Source organism: Phascolarctos cinereus, unplaced genomic scaffold, assembly GCF_003287225.1.
Source record: "Phascolarctos cinereus isolate Bilbo 61053 unplaced genomic scaffold, phaCin_HiC Scaffold_2;HRSCAF=192, whole genome shotgun sequence".
Lineage (NCBI taxonomy): Eukaryota > Metazoa > Chordata > Mammalia > Diprotodontia > Phascolarctidae > Phascolarctos > Phascolarctos cinereus.
The window spans coordinates 373064579-373084360 of record NW_027555625.1 but is presented as its reverse complement, the minus strand read 5'-3'; the positions used below and the strand labels follow the sequence as shown (position 1 = coordinate 373084360).

The 19782-nt window shown below is 32.7% G+C and overlaps 1 protein-coding gene across 9 annotated transcripts in view; it reads right to left on the bottom strand.

The window, feature by feature from the left end:
- ANKHD1 (ankyrin repeat and KH domain containing 1) overlaps nt 1–19782 on the bottom strand; it is a 122840-nt gene that overhangs the window by 20007 nt on the left and 83051 nt on the right. For 7 of the 9 annotated variants that reach the window (XM_078150480.1, XM_078150481.1, XM_021005213.2 and 4 more), the window contains 11 exons: nt 14496–14641; nt 14225–14336; nt 13594–13739; nt 12931–13073; nt 12328–12541; nt 9078–9253; nt 8522–8684; nt 6697–6792; nt 4991–5107; nt 1960–2134; nt 64–520 (listed from right to left, as the gene is read on the bottom strand). In XM_078150480.1, the coding sequence (XP_078006606.1) occupies nt 64–520; nt 1960–2134; nt 4991–5107; nt 6697–6792; nt 8522–8684; nt 9078–9253; nt 12328–12541; nt 12931–13073; nt 13594–13739; nt 14225–14336; nt 14496–14641 (1945 nt within the window). The remainder of the gene's footprint in view (nt 1–63; nt 521–1959; nt 2135–4990; nt 5108–6696; nt 6793–8521; nt 8685–9077; nt 9254–12327; nt 12542–12930; nt 13074–13593; nt 13740–14224; nt 14337–14495; nt 14642–19782) is intronic. The other 2 variants (XM_078150479.1, XM_021005211.2) reach the window with 1 other exon arrangement.

Below are 19782 nucleotides of genomic sequence, written 5' to 3'. Positions count from 1 at the left end.
AGTGTCCAAGTGGAAAGGAAAAACAAGCTAAAGACAAAAGAAATTAGGATTAAAAAAACTCACCTTGTTTGAATTTTGGAAGTAGTAGTGCCGGTCTTTTCTTCATGAGAATGAATTAATAGTGATGTATATCTTCTATCACCAGATGAATTTACATCCATTGTGAAGTTTAACTCTTGGCTTTTACCACCACTGCTACTCTCGCTGTTACAATCTGTGCTATCCAGGTTATCAGAATCACTGTTTCCACCTGGACCACCACCTCTTGGTTCTCCATTTATTTTATTTTTATCTGCCTTTTGTTGTGCAAGTGATATATGTTGATCTGGCAAAATTAAATGCACAGTTGGAGGTGTCTCTTTTGTTTTGTTTTTCTTATTTTTTCGATTGGTGCTGGGGGTTGTTACCACATTAGCCCTCTTTTTCCCAAACACATTGGTAAATGTAGTAGATGTGGCAGAGATCCCAATTGTAGTGGTAGTGGTTGCGCTAGGAGGCTCTATGGGAACTTCTTGTTCTGCTAATAAAAATGAATAAATAAATATTATACTCAAAACACGAGTTTCAAAACAGTTATAGCCAACTATTAATGTCTGGAAATCAAGACATTGTTAACAGTTTTATTTTCATAAATTCCCTCTACAAAAGGAAATCCCTATTACTATCAGAATTAATGTATTAGCATACTCTAAACCTAATTTGATATGAAAAACAGAGCTCATTAAAATTTCCTAATCATATTTGTCAATATGCTCTTAGGTGAGAATTGTTTGAATTCAGAATTAAAAACACATCTAGAAAGGTAGTATTTTAGAACTACTACCCAAACAGAGCAAAGTACAGCCATTTTGCTAATACAAAATATTGTTAAGGAGCTGTGACCCAACCACTGGGTTCTGATTTGCCCTAGGGGTAGGAACTCTGAATGAAGTGAAATTGCACACTGTGTTTTGGGTTCTGAAAATCTCTTAATGAATGCCTCTGAATATGTTCTTCTACTTCTCCATATGTCCACTTCCTCTAACTTCTGAGAATGTAAGGAGGGGAAGTGGTTAGTTGTTTTAAAAAATATACTTGTTTGAGAATATAACTTTTCATTTTTTAATATTTTAAAAAATAATCTTCATTTTTTAATATAGCCCCCTCCCACTAGAGAGTGAGCCATCTCTTGTAATAAAGAAAAGGAATGAGAAGAAAAAGAAGATTCGGCAAAATGAAATAATACCTCAAATTGAGTCTGACAGCATGGGTATTATTCTATACTGGTAAGTTATCTTACCTTTTCTAATGAAGGAAGAGAGATATATTTTTACATCTGATTTAGGATAGGCTTGGTAATTATAATTACAAAGCACAGCACATAACTTTTCACAAAAGGACTTACTGTACTTCTTCAAAGTACTTTTGTCTATTTTTCCATTTTTATTTCTTTCCCTGATTTTCTAGTTTCTATATTAACTCAAAATGTTATAAGGTGTTTAAAATATTCACTATGGAACACAACCAGGAGAACAATTTATGAAATTACTACAATACTGTAAACACAAACAACTTTGAAAGACTTAAGAGCTCTGGACAGAGCAATGAACAACCACAATTTTAGAGGACTGATGATGAAGTTTGCTGCCTACCACATAATAGACAGGTGATGGACATGGGGCACAGAATAAGATACATATTTTCTGGACATCATGAACATGGAAATTTATTTTACTTGACTATGTGCACTCACTATAAGACTTTCGTTTTTCTTTTTTTTTCATTGGGTGGGAGATGAGAGGAAAAAATTTTTTTAATTGAAAAAAATTTAAATAAAAAATGCTCATTACAAAAGGTATCTGTAAAATTAAGAATTAGTTATACTTTATGGTGAGCTTTTAGAAAAAAAGGAATATAAAAACTATGTAGATAGACAACAGAGAATTTTAATTACTTTAAAAAAGATGTACTATTGCTTACCTTCATCATCATTCTCCTCTTCATCATCATCCTCTGGTAACTCTAAATTTTCCTTAGGTTTGTTTTCTTCATCTTCTTCCTGCTTTCTTTTTTGTTCCTCTTTCTTCTTTTTTCTTTTTTCCTTTCTTTTCTCTCTCTTAGCTGCAAGAGCTTGTTTTCTGCTCTCCTCTCTCGACTGTAAAGAAAGCAATCATGTAATGTTACCAGTGATTTGGTAAATATTATTTTTATGATATGTAAAAGATATTCACTATGCTACTGTATATGTATTTGAGATTTTTTAAAAAGATGGTCATTTTTGCAACTATTATGAATGGACATTTGTTCATTTTTTTAAGATGGGGACCCCATGAACACTAAAAAAGTGTATTGTAAAAAAAACCAGGAAGCAATAATAAGGAAAAAGTGTGCCAATTTTTAAAAAACAATTCCACAATCCTGACAATATTTCAGTATATGGATTACACTTACATTGTAAAAATACAATTTCACATTGTTAAAAATACAATTTCCATTGAAAATGACACAAAAGCAACTCTGAAACATTAAGCTGCTGTGCTCCATCTGAGGAAACAGTTTGAGAAAGGACAGGTCATCATCAACTTGTTTCTTCCGGAATCATTAGAAGGATTATAGTAGAATTTCCCCTGAATTCCACCTTCTACTTCAGATAGCAAAGTAAGAAATTAAAATGTCTAATATCAGTTAAAAAAAATTAAGTTTATCAAAAAGGAGAAAAAAATAAAAACATAAAGGCTAAATGATCATTTCTTCTGAGAAAGTCTTCAAAAAAGTACAGCCCTCATTCATGCTTATTTTTTAACTACAGAAGGATCTTTTCCATAAAGACAAAATGTTTTTCTCTTTTTTTCTTCTTATAGGCAGCTAAGTGGTATAGTGAATAGAATGGCAGACTTGGGGAGAGGTCAAAAAGACCAAAGGTCAAATCCTATCTCAAACATTCATTCATCATTTCACACTTACTCTCTGCCAGGCTCATTTAACTTGTCTTTAAAATGAGCAAAATAAAGGCCTCTAACTCAAGATAAAATCATATATGTAATGTTGCTTTGCAAAACATAAAGCACTGTATAAATGTTAACTACTGCTTTTTCTTTAACAAATATTCATGTTTTTTATTTTTACTTCACCTACTTTTTCCAGTAAATCACTGTCATTCTTCTCCCTTGTAATAAACAGTGAGAAAGGGGGGAAAAAGGCTAGCAAAAGTAAGAAACATGTTGAAAAAGTCTGAGTATTATATGCAAAGTTCCATCCCCATACCCCTACTACTTAAAAAAAAAGTTCATTAAAACAAGTATTTATTAAGCATCTATTATTTGCTAGGCACTGGAGACAGAGACAAAAACCACACAGTCCCTGCTCACAAAAAGCATATATTTAATTTAAAGCCAAAATAACAATAATAATGATTATAATCACAACATTTATATAATGCTAAAGGGTTACAAAGTGCATATCATATTATCTCATACATATTTATTATATATAATGGAAACTCATTAAAAGCATACTCATTAAAAAGTTGTTTAAAACAAGGATATTCACTCTTGCCATGTCTATTTATCAGTTTTAGGAATCTTAGCAAATAGCAATAAGTTGAAAAAGAAAGTGAAGGAATAAGCATCTGTATTGAAGAAATCGAAATTTCTTTATTTGCCGATGACATGATTATTGCCTAAAAAAAATCTAAGAAAGTAAACAAAAAATGAAGGCAACAAATTACCTTAGTAAAGTAGCTGTATACAAGATAAACCCACAAATATAATCTGTGTTCCTACATACTACCAATAAGAACTAAAAAAAAACTGATGGAATGGGAAATAACCTTTACAATAACAAAATAAATAAAATACTTGAGCACTATTAAGACATATAATAGACTTATACCTATATAAAAACAACCTCAAAATGATTTAGACTGAAATCAAGGATGAAGATAACAAACAGTGGGATACAGTCCACTCATAGTTAAATCAAGCAAATATAGTTTGGGAAATACTGGCACTTCAACAAATATTTAGCAAAATTATAAATTAACTTTAACACTAATTTAAAGTAGTTGTAACATTTATATAGAAAAATGATGGGTAAGAATATAAAAAAGCAAAAAGAAAATTAAGATAAGCACTACCACATCTCAAAATGTACTATAGAAAGCAATAACTTTAACTAGTGTCATATACCAGAAAAAGAATATCAAAATAAATTAATAGAGCAGAGAACTCAGAAACAGAATCCACTGCATATATACAAAAGTTATGTGTCTGATAAACACACATTTCACTAGGGAAGAGAACCAATATTCAATAAAAACTTCTGGGAAAGCTGGAGAACAAAAAAAATGAGTATACAAGACTGTATATACCATACACAACAAACTAACTGGATCAAGGATGGAAGTATTTCATTGCAAATTACAACAAGTTTAACAATTACAGTCTATCACTCATTAAGATTCTGATTGATTAATAATATTAACATGAGCATTTCAATAGTCTTTGAAATTCTTATTTACCTACAAGGAACATGAGCTGGATTAGAATGTGGGTACACTCAAAAGGCATTTCAATGCTTTGTTAATGATAAAAATAAAAACAGTAATATATAGAATTGATGTCATAAATCCGAATTATAAGACAAGCCAGTTGATCCTTTTAATATGAATCTAATACCCTTAAACAAAAAAAAATTTAAGAGATCACTTTATAATTTAGCTCTTATAGCAAACCGCAAATTACTAACTTTTCACTAAATTATTATTCAGACTAAATATTAAAACTACTGATCTAGGAGTACCATTTGGCAAATGTGTTGCTTGCTCAAAAAGGTGAAATCTTTAGCTTTATTAGATCTTAAATTACTTGTTAAGTACTACATGTCAAAACATTTCCCAAAACCATGTGGGTGATAATACAGCAATAAATTCCTTTAGAGCATATTCTTAGAATGTAGCATTACTTATATAAGGCAGTGCTGTCCCAAATTGCATCACTGTTTCCCTGTTTACCTTTTCTAGATCAAGCTCCTTCAACAGGATACTTGCATTCTTATTTGCTTCAGCAGCTTGCTGGTCTTTAGCTTTCACAATTGTCTCAACACACTGGTGACATTTTTTCAACAGTTCCTAGGGTGGAAAAAGAGACTAAATAATTGTGGAATAGCCCAAATAAAACCTACAGAACAGTTATGCATGGGGTCCAGAGAGAAAAGCTTAGGCTATTAAGCAGTCTTTCTTCAAAATAAGGAGCAAATAAGTGTTTTATTAACTTGAAATATGTGACTTTAATATCTTACTTTTCAAAGCAATTGTATAAACATATTTTAGCACTATGAAATGTAATGATTTTCAAATACAGAAGTTTCCCAACAGCCCAGGCAATGCAGCAGAGAACAAGAAGGATGCGGGCTCTCTTTGCTGTAGGTTCATCTTGCCCACTCTGGAGGCATAACAAAGCCACAAAGGGCGAGGACCTTTAACTTCTGGTTTTATGACCCATCACAATCTGTTTGGAATGTTACATGAAAGCCAAAAGCTTTGAAGTACACTTCTAGGTTACAATATTAGGTACATTTAAGAAACAGAACTATTTCGGGATAAGTTTAAGTCATCTCAGAAAAGGTATCATATTTAATAATTCTCCATATCTTACCTGTTTAAACTAATTAGTGTAGGGAACTCATGATGAAACTTTCTCTCTGAAGGCAGGCTGACAACTGCTCTATAATGTACAGTTTTAGAGAGATCTTTAGAAAAACACCCCATAGAGCAGAGGTGTCAAACTAAAAGAGAAATGGGGGCCATAAATTGGATCCCTGTGGGGTATATATTGACTTATCTTTAAAATGTAATGTTATTTATTTAATAATTAGGTCAAATATTTCCCAATTACAGGTTAATTCAGGCTGCATTATGTGCATCTTGTTTGACACCTCTGGTCTACAGTACTGACAGGTTATGCAACTAGCCAATGGTCAGATGCTGTTTCTGATTCAGGACTTGAATTCACATTTTCATAAGTTGGCGGCCATTTCTCTATCCCCTCTGGCTATAACTGAGTTAGCAGTACTACATATAGAACAGAATAACAGACCAGATGACACGGTCATTATAATATATCTTACAGAGGAAAAATATCTCAAAATACTTTACCAAAAACAGTTATCTGTAACTTACAAATGAGCCAATTAAAAGAGAAAGGTCAAGGGAAAAGGCTTAATATTGGTATGTGAATGTAACAGGATACTACTTCATTATAATAAACAATTAATATAAGTTCAAGTTAACATAAAAAAACTCATATGAACTGATGCAAAAAAAACCAACAAAGAGAATATATGCACAAATACTATAATAATGTAAATGAAGACAGTACAAAAAGACAACAGAATTTAGATAAATTTCAGTGACAATGTTGACTTGCAACACTTTCCTCTCTCTTAGCAGAGTGGTGGTATACAATACGCACAGGATACCACTCAATCTGCCAGTTACAACTGTTCTATGAGATGGTTTTGCCTTTTTTTGGGGGGGGGAGCAGTAAATAAGAAAAGGTTTTTGGAGAGTTATTATTGGGAAGTGATTTTCATGTTTGAGATAAAATGCATCAACAAACCTTTTTAAAAAGATGATTTGCCAATAAAAACAGAATCTCACTTTACCATAGTGTAACACTTCTACAGGGGAACAATGTTTCAAAGTCATATTACACTTACCTTATCAGTGATAGTTGCTATGTATCTCATGCATTCAATATCAGAAGGAAATTGATTGACTTCTTTCACCAAATACTGCACAACTTTTACATGGCCCTATGGAGAAAGTACACATGAAAATTTATTCAACTTTTGCCTAAGTGCATAAAAATTTATAAGTGAATGAAAATTAGTGGTAATTAGCTACAGAGAATAACTATCCATTTGAAAATGAGATTAGAAAATTAAAAGTTTCCTACTTATAGAGAAAAGACAACTACAGCTTCCTATTTATAGAGAGAAGATGTTTCGTGGACTAGGGTAATTTTTCCTGCTTTCAAATATCAACTTATAACCAAATGAAAATAGAAATAGATTCTTGTAAGAAACAATGTTATCTAGAATAAATAAAATAAGTTAAATCCTTGTGAATTTAAACTGTTAATCTATTTCTTTTTAGCAAGAGCAACTATAGGCTTACTCTGGGAAGTAATCAAAAATTTTCTTAAAACTTTATTTTTCTGTTTCAAATAAAATTTCCAATAAAGGTATATATAGTATTTGAAGGAATATTTGAAAACAAATTTACTAAGAATACTGAGAGATATAATGCAATTATCTGTATTTAATACATGGCTGACAAACATGATTTCTTTAAAGCTATTTCAGAAGTAACATTTCCTTTCCTTCTTGTAGTAAAAGTTGCTCTATATGAACAAATAAAAGCTATCTTGCTATTAAAGTCAATTTACAAAATAGCTTGTAGAGAAAACATGTTGCAAAGGCAACCTGTGTATACTGTCTATTTATCAAAATGTAACAAGAAACTGAGTTTCATTAAATGAGGTGGAGGAGTTCTCATATGTAATAGCTACTTTTTTCTCCTCTCTCCTACCCCACCTCCATCAACTTAATAAAGCTCATCTACTAACAAATAATATTTTTTCTTAGATATGATTTCTTCCATATGGCAACATTATAACATGACCAGTTACAGCTGGTTTTTAGTTATTTTCTAAATGTTATAAAAAGTAGTAACTTATGCTGAGAATATTCATGCTTCAGGAGCAATTTTTCTTTCAGGTACTTTGCATTTAGTCTCACTGAATTTGGAACTTTAAGGACTGAAGAGATCATCTGGTCCAATACTCAAATTTTACAGATGAAGAAACTGGGCCCCAGAGAGATTAAGTGACATGTACACTCACATAGCTAATAGGCATCAGAACAAGGATTCAAATTCAAGTCTTATGGCTCAACTTCTTTTACTTCACCACAGTGGCTCTAATCCAAACTTATTTGGCCTACCGTCTCCTTTAAGAAAAAAATTATGCAGTACCTCCCTGGAAATCTTTAACTTTTTTTAAAATTTGCATAATTTCAAAAAAATGTGATGCATCTTAAATTTAATAATTTATTTTAAGTTTATTTTTCCAGCATTCAGATTTTTATGACACAATACTACATCATGTAACCATATAGTATAGTACTGTAAACAAGTCATTATATGCACATATTCATGCATGTTAGACTTCCCAACAATGCGTGACATGATTGCCTGCCAACACCTGCTTGTTAAGTGGACTTGATCACAATTGGTTATAACTTGCACTCTGTGTGTTTATTTGGAAAATAATGTAATCATTACAACTTTAACTGTTACACAATAGATGAAACATGTACAAATGGTTTTTCAAAATTTTCTTCTCTTCTTTCCTTAATTGCACTCAAGGCTACTATAGTCCTCCTGGATCATTCCAGAGGCCCCTAGGGGGCGGTACTGCCCACTTTGGCAACCTCTGATCAATAAGTTTGCCATAAAATCTAGTTTTTCACAACAAATCACCTTGCGAAATGCTGACATAAGAGGTGTAATCTTCCGATTATCTGCAGCATCCACATCAGCACCTGCTTGCACAAGCAACTGCACCACATCAAAGTGACCACCATTTGCTGCCAGCCAGAGTGGTGTGTTTCCTTTCTTGTTACGAACATCAATATGGGCTCCCCTATAAAAATCAGAGTATATTTAATATAGATATATGCTCGGCTTAAAAAATAATTAAATTTTTCTAGTGTTCTCCAACACCTTCTATCAGATACTATCATGTGATTTGGAAACAGCCTTCCTTGCTTAAAAAAATTGGCAAAATATAAACACTGTAAGTAGCATTAAGAGGCTTAGCAAAAGAGAAACAAGATTATTCATACGTCGATAAAATCTGACTTCATGGGGTAGGTAGGTGACACAGTGGATAGAGCACCGGCCCCAGGGTCAGGAGGACCTGAGTTCAAATCTGACCTCAGACACAATACTTACTAGCTGTGTGACCCTGAGCAAGTCACTAAACCTCAACTGCCTCACCAAAAACAAAACAAAACAAAACAACACCTGACTTCACCTATTAATAAGTAGCTCGCAGAATTTGTAGTGGCCTTTGTCTGCTGCTATTGTTAAAGCTGTATCTCGTGAAGAAGGTACAGGAGGAGCATTGACATCTGCTCCTTTATCAAGGAGAACTCTTCCAACTTCTGCATACCCTCCTGAAGCTGCTTCCATCAAAGGGGTAAGGCCAGTCTGAGTAAAGAAAAAAATGTTATGTTAGCATAAGCCAGTATGGTTTACCTTTTATTTTATTTTTTTTAAATGCTGAAAAAGTCAAGTGATAAGAAAGTTTTAGTTCTAGTGATTAAGTTAAGCATGATTCATCCTGGATACAACACCAATACATTAGAGAACATTTTAGTTCACTCAAACTTGGATGACTGTGATCAAACCTGATGACAAAGTAAAGTCAATGCTTCAAGTCTACATATTTGTAGTCATAATAATGCTCTTGGAAAGGCATTTCCCTACCAAATAACATTTCCAAAAGATTCTGAATTTTACCTAGGGCACATGATCAAGGATACTAGAAAATAATCATCTCTCTTTGGTGACTGCAAAGCCTAAGTAGTATTGAGTTTCTTGTCTTCTCAGTTGTAAGCTGAGGGCACAAATTATATTTTAAGTGAACAATGCTAATTATTAGAACAGTGCACTACAGCACAGGTACAATTCAACAAGTATTTTTAAAACACCAACTACAGGTAAGGGTACTACATTAACTAAATTTCTTGAACTGAACACCAAACTAACCTAGTTCAATAACTTAGTTCAAGTTCTAGGAAATCTAACCATGGAAATACAGCTCAAGAAAAAAAAAAGATTTCACTTAATGGCATCAGTTAAACCTTATACTTTCCTAACATGAAATGACCCACAAACATGGTGATTATTTGGGTGCATCTCTACTCCATTTTCTTTTTTAAATAGTTATTTTTATTTTTTGTTCCAAATCCTCTCTCCATCTACCCCCTCTCCCTTCCATTGAGAAGGCAAGAAATGATACCCATCATACATATGAAGTTATTCAAAATATACTTCCACATTAGTTGCTCCCTTTTTTTGTGCTTAGAGAATGAAGTACTTGAAAGTTATGAGTAAAGAAATCCTTATTATTAAGAGATTCAACTTCTATTTCCTAAGAGCCAAATAAAAATTTACAGAGCTATCAAGAATCTCATTATCAGGTCAATTCTAAGCTATGTTTGATTTTAGTCTAAACACAAAATGCAGGTACTGTTAAGAACAGAATATTGCTTGAGATTTTACTACTAATAATAAGTATATTCTTCCTGAGAGAAAAGCTAAAGATGAATTGATTACCCTTTTATCTTTAGGGTATTAAAGGAAAAAAATTCCACACATTTATATCAGCTTTCTAAATTTGAGGATTACAATAATATATGTAGGCATATATGCTGTGGGCAGGTAGGTGGTGCAGTGGATAGAGTGCGGCCTGGAGTTAGGAAGACTCTTTTCATGAACTTAAATCTGGCCTCAGACTAGCTGCATGATTTTGGGTGAGTCACTTAACCCTGTTTTTGTCAGTTTCTCATTTGTAAAAAAGTGAGCTGGGGAAGGAAATGGGAAACCACTCCAATATCTTCACCAATAGAACACCAAAATTATTTTCATAATACTAACATGATTTACTTATTAAAATTTTTCCCCCTTTCCCAACTACACAGCTCTATAAGGCCAGATTTTCTTCTTATACTTCAACCAAAACAACATATTGAATGCGAAGCAGATGTGAGAATTCACCTTTTATTAAGCCAGACATTATCAAGAATTGCAAAATTATGTAAAATAGTGCATTTTCCTCACTAACTTTTGTTTAGAAAAGTTATTTTTCATAAAAATGTTACTTATGTTAGCACATTATGGGTTTATATTATTGGTTTTTAAATAAATACTTTAAAAATGATCAGTTTTAATTTCTAATGAGAGATACTGGTTGATGTAACCCATATAAACAAAAAGTCTTTGGCATCCTCAACAATTTTTTAGAATGTAAAGTTGTCCTGAGACCATAAAGTTTGAGAATTACTGGACTAGAGGTACAAAATGAGACATGAATTCTTGAACTTGGCCATGCCTTTGCTTGGCTATACATTTGTTACTATGATAGGGAGAATGGTAGGTTAGTAGGTAGTGCCACATGGGAAAAAAAAAGCAGTAAACACATTTTAAATTCATAGAACAAAAAAGTTCAGTAGGAGGACAAGGAGTAACTATTTTAAAATTTTAAAAATTACATATATTAACATGATTATGTGATACAAAAGTCTACAGTTTTATTATGCAATCCTCTCTTGTTCTTCAGTGTATAGTGATAAGCACATAATATAAAAGGAAAATGGTTTTTAAAGCTTTCAGGTAAAAATAGAGGATTAACAGAAAATCACATGCAGTAGAATAACCACATATAATAGTTGCTGTAAAGTATGCTAAATCTATAAGGAAGTAACAAGCCTTCATGAACCTTACAGCTATTCCTAATAAAACACTACAAATGGTGACAATGGGACATGGACTGATCTATGGTACATTTTCCATATCTAACATATGAGTATTAGCTTTAAGTTCAGAAAAAGGAGAACCAGCATTTAAGAAAATGTTAACAGGCATATCTAGGGGCAGCTAGGTGGCACAATGGATAGAGCTCTAGCCTTGAAGTCAGGAGGACCTGAGTTCAAATACAGCCTCAGACACTTGACCTGGGCAAATCACTTAACTCTGATGGCCTCATCCAAAAAAAGAGAGAGAGAGAGAGAGAGAGAGAGAGAGAGAGAGAGAGAGAGAGAGAGAGAGAGAGAGAGAGGCATATCTAGGCCTGATATAAGGAAAAATTTCTAAAACAATAATAACTATCCAAAAGTCAAATGGGTTGCTTTAGGAAGCAGTGGAAGTGGAAGTGGAAGTGCTTTACGAAGCACTTTCCTTACTGGAAGTCTCCAAGGGTAAGCTGGTTAACCACTTGCTGGTTATGTTGTAGAGGTTCAGGTATGGGCTAGGATTAGATGGCCTTTAAGCTCCCTGCCAAATCAGAAATTCTATTTAATATAAAATAACTGGGGGAAGAGGATTCCCAACCTACTCTTCATCCAAGGATATCTTTGCCCAAATTCTTACTGTTACTAGAGGAAACAAAAAGTGATTATAACCTGTATGCACAATTAAAAGAATTTTCATTAAACCTGACATTAAGGTTACTCTCCTCTTGGAGAAGCAACATGAAATGTTATGAAGACATGATATTTTACCTTTGCTCTATGCTCAACATTTGCTTTTCGGTCCAAAAGCAAACTGACTACCTCTGCTCGTCCCTGGAAACAGGCCAGAGTAAGCGCTGTGTTCCGATTGGTCTCTATCTGAGCATTAATATCAGAACCCATATCAAGCAACAGCTTCACTGCAGGAACATGCCCATTCATGGCAGCCAACATGAGAGGAGAAATGCCTAGTTTACTCCCAGTCCTGAGGAGAAAAAAAAAAAAATCTCAGCAAGCAGAAAACATCCTGCACAAAAAACACAAGAGGAAAATGTTTTGTTGAAGGAAAAAAAAACCAACTTTGTTTTATTTACTAATTCCAAAGTTATTGGTAAAATTTCAAATGGTGAGTCTCCCAGGTAAGGGTTAACTTACACTCCCCTCCCTTCCCTTAGAAAAGAGACTACTGAAATTATGGATCACTGAAAGCAGCAAAATAAGAAACAAACTGTGTGCTATTGTTTATGTTAAGCATTTTTGTTAGAGGACTTTTGGCTGATAATCTAAAACCATGTGTTCAAATATTTAGGAGACATGGCATAGACTTTAGATGACAATTAATATTCAGGACTACTGCGAATGAGCAATTCCTACCGGGAGTTAATTTCTGCCCCAGCATTAAGCAGAATCTTAATGATATTGACATATCCCCCAGATGCAGCCAGACTCAACGGTGTATAATCTGACACATTCCTATGTTCTTTATTTGCCCCTCGAGCCAGCAGCAAGTCAACTACCTGTAAAGTAAGGTATGAAGAGAAATCAAGTTTATAGTAAGGGTTCATCAATCAGGAAAAAATGAACACTGGGGTCTAGAACTTTCATATCAAAATCTGTGACATTTTGATTAAAGGGAAATACAACAAAAAAGGCCTTAAATCTCTAGAGATCAGAAAAATCGTTTCCAATAGATTTAAAGCCTTGAAGCACCAAACTACTATGTCAGTAAAATGTCACCCTCTTAATTTTTCAAATGGTTAAATATTGAAAGATTATTTCACATTTAATATTATGATCTTAACTGGAAGAATACCAGAAGCTTAGGTTTCATACATAGAGAAAAGTTGATGTACACTGTGGATTCTACTATACAGCATTTCCTACAAGCATGAAAATTTCCTATTTATCACATTCTTTAACAGAGCAAATGAGGTAGAAACATGTGTAAGAGTTTCCATTGCACGCTGCTAAAATAACAAAAATATGCATATTTATAAAGAAAGTAAAAATCATATGTAAAATACTAAAAATAATTACCTCTTGACGTCCACCAGAACATGCAAGTGAAAGTGGGGTGTCCTTGGTGCGTTCAGACTGTGCTTCTATGTCTCCACCTTTATCTAAAAGAATTTCCACTACTCCAACATGGCCGGCAGTTGCTGCTAGTATCAGTGGGGTAAAACCTAAGACAAAAAGAGTAATTATTTCCTGAGCATTTTCCATCATCTATTTTATTATACTGAAAATTCAGTGAAAATAAAGCATCACTCTAGGAGAGGCACTTAACAATAAACTAAATTGACTTTGTTAGTGACAAACACCCATCATATATTGAAAAAAAAAAAAAGTAATTCCAAGTCAGTAAGAATTATTATAAGACTTACACCCTCAGAACTGATGCTTTCCTGAGTACTACTACTTTGGATTAATAGGAGTAGGAAAATTACAACTTGTTTCACTGCTTGCAAATTAGGTACATAGTAATTTTTGAAAAGCTGCTTATTGGGACCACAGAGGAGTTCAGACATTCATGGTTAAAATATTTTTCCTTAATTTCAAAAGTGAGATAAAACTTATTCAGCCAATTATTGCTCAGATGAAAATCTAGGTATATTCTTTGCTCATTATGATATTAATATATACTAATTACCAAGAGTTTATTTCTTACCTTTCTTGTCTCTGTGTTCAATTTTTGCATCTCGTGCAATTAATACCGACACAAGTTCTTCATGACCACCTGCACAGGCAAGCGTTAATGCAGTGTCATGATTACTCTCCGTCTAGGAAATTTAGAAGTAAAAAGATTAAATATTTCTTATGTGAAATACTTTTCAAATTGAGATAGGGGGCATTTGTGTGAGCAAAATTTTGTGTAATTATGATTCTAATTCCCAAACTGAAATCTCAGTACACAAGGTAAATCTAAACAATCTACTTACATGGGCATCAATGTCAACTGAAGGATACATAGGGAGCACTGGCTGGGAAGCCACATTGCTTGGAGTCTGTGAACAGGGTTCAGGTGTAGGGGATTCTGTAGTGTGAGAAGAACTGTTGGAACCAGTGGGCACTCTGCTACTCACAGCTGAAAAAAAAAATTCATATTGTTGAATTCCTCTCCTAAAAGGAAGGGTAATTAACAGTATGTCATACTATATCGTATACCACAAATTTATTTTTAAAATAAACATTTCACCACAGTCAGCTTTGTAGATAACAGCTTATATAATATGATGCCTAAGTGCAATGATAAGCACTTAATATACTTGATTGTGATGAGGACTGAAAAATAGTATTTTGCTTAATTACAAGTATTAAGCAGGTAAATTCTCATTACGGCTCATTCTTTTAAAAAAGTGTCACTTAGAAGAAAAACCAAAAGTTGGAATAGTTTTTACATAATCAGCAAAGTGTCATGATTTTCATTATTTAAGACATTTAAAAATTATTCTAAAAGAACTCCATGTCTTAAAATCAAACTAATAAAAATGAACACAGGGTATTTATTCTAGGGTATCCCTGAATAATTATATTATGTAAAAACCAAATCAATCCAGTATCTAATCCATTTCTTTTTAATACTTAATGGCTTCCCTGTCACCTGCTAAACTAAACCAGAGTGTAAAATACATGGAAGTCTGTCACCATTTAAAAGGTTCCATGCCAGTTATTTTCTGGAAGGTAGGCAGACATTTGTGCTCCAGAATGAAGGCGCCTTTTCTAGTACAACTTCTTAGTGCCATCATTTGTATAGTGAGGATAATATCTGCTCTACCTGATAATTATTGCCAAATTTGATAATGATCTCACACATTAAAACGTCCTGGAACACTATAAGATATTGCATAAATCTACAATATTTTTATTAATAGTTAAATAAGGTTTTAAAAATAATTAGGGAATTTTGCTTATTCAAGCTGCACTTCTCCATAGTATGAAGAAATGTTTTAAAACTTACATTAAGACTTTTTGACCAATATTACAGCTATACAGGAGATGTTCCATAGCTTTTCTTTTTTTTAAATTAATTAATACATACGAGCATTCAATAGCTCTGATTACATAAGTGACTAGCATTTTAATAGCATTCTGCATTTTGTACCGTGCTAGTTAAGATATATTTTTTCTTTAGCAATAGGAAAAATTTAAAACATCTTTGCTGAAAGTCTCAAAGGTGTATAAAAAAACTTAAAAAGCATTAAAATACATGAGGAATAATAAGAAATATTTCAAGAAAATGTTATCAGAAAGGTAAAAACTTCAAATAAGATTCCTAAGTTTTTTTCTCTTTCCTAGCTAAAAGTTATCAGTAATTAATACTAAATCTCTAATTCAAGAGCAACAAAGGATTTCTCAACATTTTAAAGTGTTAGAGGGAGAAATGTGGGAAGAGTGATATCAGAGACTCCATCCTTTATGAAATTAAGGAAATTCACCTTAGTAAGCCATATAGGACAAAAAAGTTTCCCCTTAAAGTACTACCATGACAAAGTATTACCCATTCAAATCTACTAACATATTCATAATGTAAATACAAATCCATCTATACTTGACAATTATCAGAGTCACAGAGAGCACATTTATGACAAGCTTCTTGAAATGAAATATATTAAACCTAGCTTTATTATAGTTATGTTCTGAAATGGTGGTTCGCCTATAAATTATGGTAAATGTTTGCTTGGATGGGGCTTCTCATTTAAAAAGCCATACTATTTTTGTACAACAAAAATTAAATAAAATTCATTCCTGATTTGTCTCAAGTTGTATCTCTGTGTATTAAATTTACACAAACCAAAGTAAACAGCATTAGTTACGTTTTTAGCTTCCAATATTGTGCCACCCATGCTGATCAATATGAATATCAATGAATTGATGAGATATACACTTAAAAAACCACTTTACATAAAAAACATTTTTAAAAGTTATCCAAAATGCCTTTAAATTACAAAATCTAGACTACTTTATGATATATCTTTTAAGTTTATTTCAAAACATATCTCTTGCTTATAGTTAATCTTCCTTCTATAATAATGCATACTACTGTTTCAAAATAACATTCTACAATCACCCAATAATTTTTCTTTAGCTTAATTTTTTTCAAATAAATTCATTAATTTGTTATTTACATTTATCCTTTCCATTAAAAGATTTACAGTCTTTGCCTCTATAATACTACTTGTCTATGTCAAACCCTAATGCAGGTTGGTGTAAATAATGGGAGGCTATAGCAGTCAAATACTTAAGTTGAGATGTTAAATTTAATTGACTTAACAGCAATAAAAAATGATGAACATGGAATTGAATAAAATGAATTATCATTTTCCTTTGAAAAAGGGTATTTTTATCTTTAATTTTTTATATTAGTTGATCAAATGAGATAATGCATTTAAAGTACTGTATTAATGGTCAGTTATTACTATATTAACATTCAGAATTTACCATCTAAATGCTTCTTTGAGTAAACTAATCATTGAAATGTAGCATATTACAAATACAAAGATGAACTTAAGAAAGTGGTGTTTATTATGCTAAAGACAATGAGGGATAATTTATAATTGGGAATTTAATTTTTTAAAAAATTAATGCCTTTAAATTGCTTTCTAATTGTTTTAGAAATTAAAAAATTCTGGCTTGAAAAAGTTGACACATCAAAGTGAGAAGATTCCTATCAAACATTACCTGTCTTGTTGACTTCAATTTTTTTCCACCAAAATTACAAAAAAATTTCAGAACAAGTTAGACTGTTTGTAAAATAATGTTTTCAAAGTACTATAAGTTCAATTTGATTTCATGGGTGTAGGGAGCTCGAGGGAGGAAACTTCCTCCACAAATGCAGAAACACAACTGTTCTGCAATTTAGTGTTAGAGTTGCCTCGGCACTGTGAGACTAAGTGCTTTGCCAGAGTCACATAGCCAGGACTGGAACCTAAGTAAGTACTTCCTGATTCAGAGGATAGCTTTCTATCAGAATGTCATGCTGTCTTCTCACTCCTGTCCCTTAAGGAATAAAAATTGAATGACTACAATAATGACTTTTTTATATAAAGGTAATTTTAGAAGTTAACTGCAGATGTTACAAAACTAGTGTTAATACTTTACTGTAGAGATGACACCAAATTATGACTAACCATCAATTTCATTTAATAAAATGGCTGAAGTATTTGCATATGTACAAGAATTTAAATGTTTTGTAAACCTACTTTTTAAGCCCTGATTGTTAATTTTCCAATTCCCTATTCCAAAACCAAATTTTATTCAATTCTAATTTAACAGATCTCTTAATTTTAAAACCACTCCAAAATGCTAACATCAATTTGATGACCTGACATGTCCTTTTAGAAAATCTTCCACAATGCATACAACTGACTACTGATGTGAGATATTTAAAATGCAAGCTAAGCACTAAGATCCTTAAAAAAATCATAAAGCTAAAAAGGACCTCTGAGATCATCTAGCCTAACCTCCTCACTTTTTAGAAGAGGAAACTGAGGTCTAGAGAAGTTAACTGATTTATTTAAGGTCACACCAGTAGTTAAAAACAGCAGAACCAGAATTCTAACCCTCGGTCTTCTGACTCTGAATCCAGTACTTTTCTACTACATCTAACTTAGGGAAATTCATTCTCTCTCTGTCTCTCCTTTCTCTTTTCTCCTACTCCTCTCCCCCTCCCCATCTCCTCTTTCTTCCCCACTTCTCTCTATTTTTCTTCCCTCCCCCCCCCTTCTCAAAAGTGGACAGAAAAATTTAGTCACCTGAGGACCAGCCTCGCTAAGATCAGAGAGGTTCATTGTAAGATGATTATTTACACCAATTGATTTTTCAAATATAGTAACTCAAGAAAACTATCTGTGAAGGCATATAGAGAAGTTACGATCTTTGTGAATGAGAGAAGCACCCATATATCAAGAAAATTATAGTTCTTTAAAGTAATGCTAACCGTGGAACCCACAGTTTTAGAGGTATTATTTCAGAAGTACTATACAAGTCACCAGAGTTTTATCATCACACTTCATTCATAGTCCAAGATATGTTTTTGTCCAAATGAGAGCTCAAAACTAACAATGAGATTTATTCATATTAACCACTAAAATTTACAACAGATTTGAGAGGTGGGTTGAAATCATACAACAAGTAAAGGCTGAGGATCATTAAACCATAAACTACAATAACTGGAAGACTTTCACTGTTTTTTAATTCCTTCAAAAGACAAAGCTATTGCTCATTTGTAGGGTGATGCATGTAATTCAAGGGTATCATAAGAAAATACTATAGACATTCCTAAACATAACTAACTGCTTGCCAATAACTCATGCTCAAAAGTGAAAAATTTCTAATTTAAAGAATCACATTTTGGTAATGCCACTCAAGATTAAGAAGGGCTGATCTCAGAAGGAAACAGAAGGTAAAACTAGAGTTAGGGAATAGGAGGTGTGAGAAGAACAAAAATAAATGACAGAAAGGGGAAAATGTTGGAATCAAGCTACCAATATCTAGCATGCTTTTCAGTACTATTTGATCTGGGTTTTAATTCCTGAATTGACCCTATTGTACTACCGGAAGCCAAGTTAGCTCTTTCAGAGGATCCTTTCATTAACTATCTTTAGGAAGGGAAGCAATTAATTGTACTGTTTCCCCCTTTGCTAGGAAGACAATGAAAAGCAAAGTAAGCTTGTCTAATTTGCTTAATTAAAACTTTCCCAGATAACAATTAAACAGAGAATAATAAGTGTAGACTGTGAGCCCTTTCATATAAGTTCTGGGGTATTTTCATCAAAATAGCTAACGCAGGTTTAGACTCAAGTCTTCAACCCATTACACTGTGACTACTCTTCAATACTTTAATTTTGTAAATAGCAAAGCTCACCATAACTTATGTCAACAAAATTAAAAGCAAATGTAACTAAAGATTGTGTTACATTATGTACTCCAAACATAAAAAATAAATAGTACAGTAAAGTAACAGATGGATAAACATATGGTAACTTCCATAAGGAATATGGAAGAGTCCATTATTTCTTTTTAAAACACGGCTCACTCCTTGTGAACTAAGATATCACACAAACAAGTAAGGAAGTTATTAAAGTTGATGATATACCAGAGGTTTCCAATAAAGTAACTTAACAATGTTTACTTCTTCATTTTTGCAAAGTGACAGGAGAGGAAAAAAATAGGAAAATCTTGTATTTTAGTGCTATTAAGGCTTAATAATATTCCCTCCCAAAAATA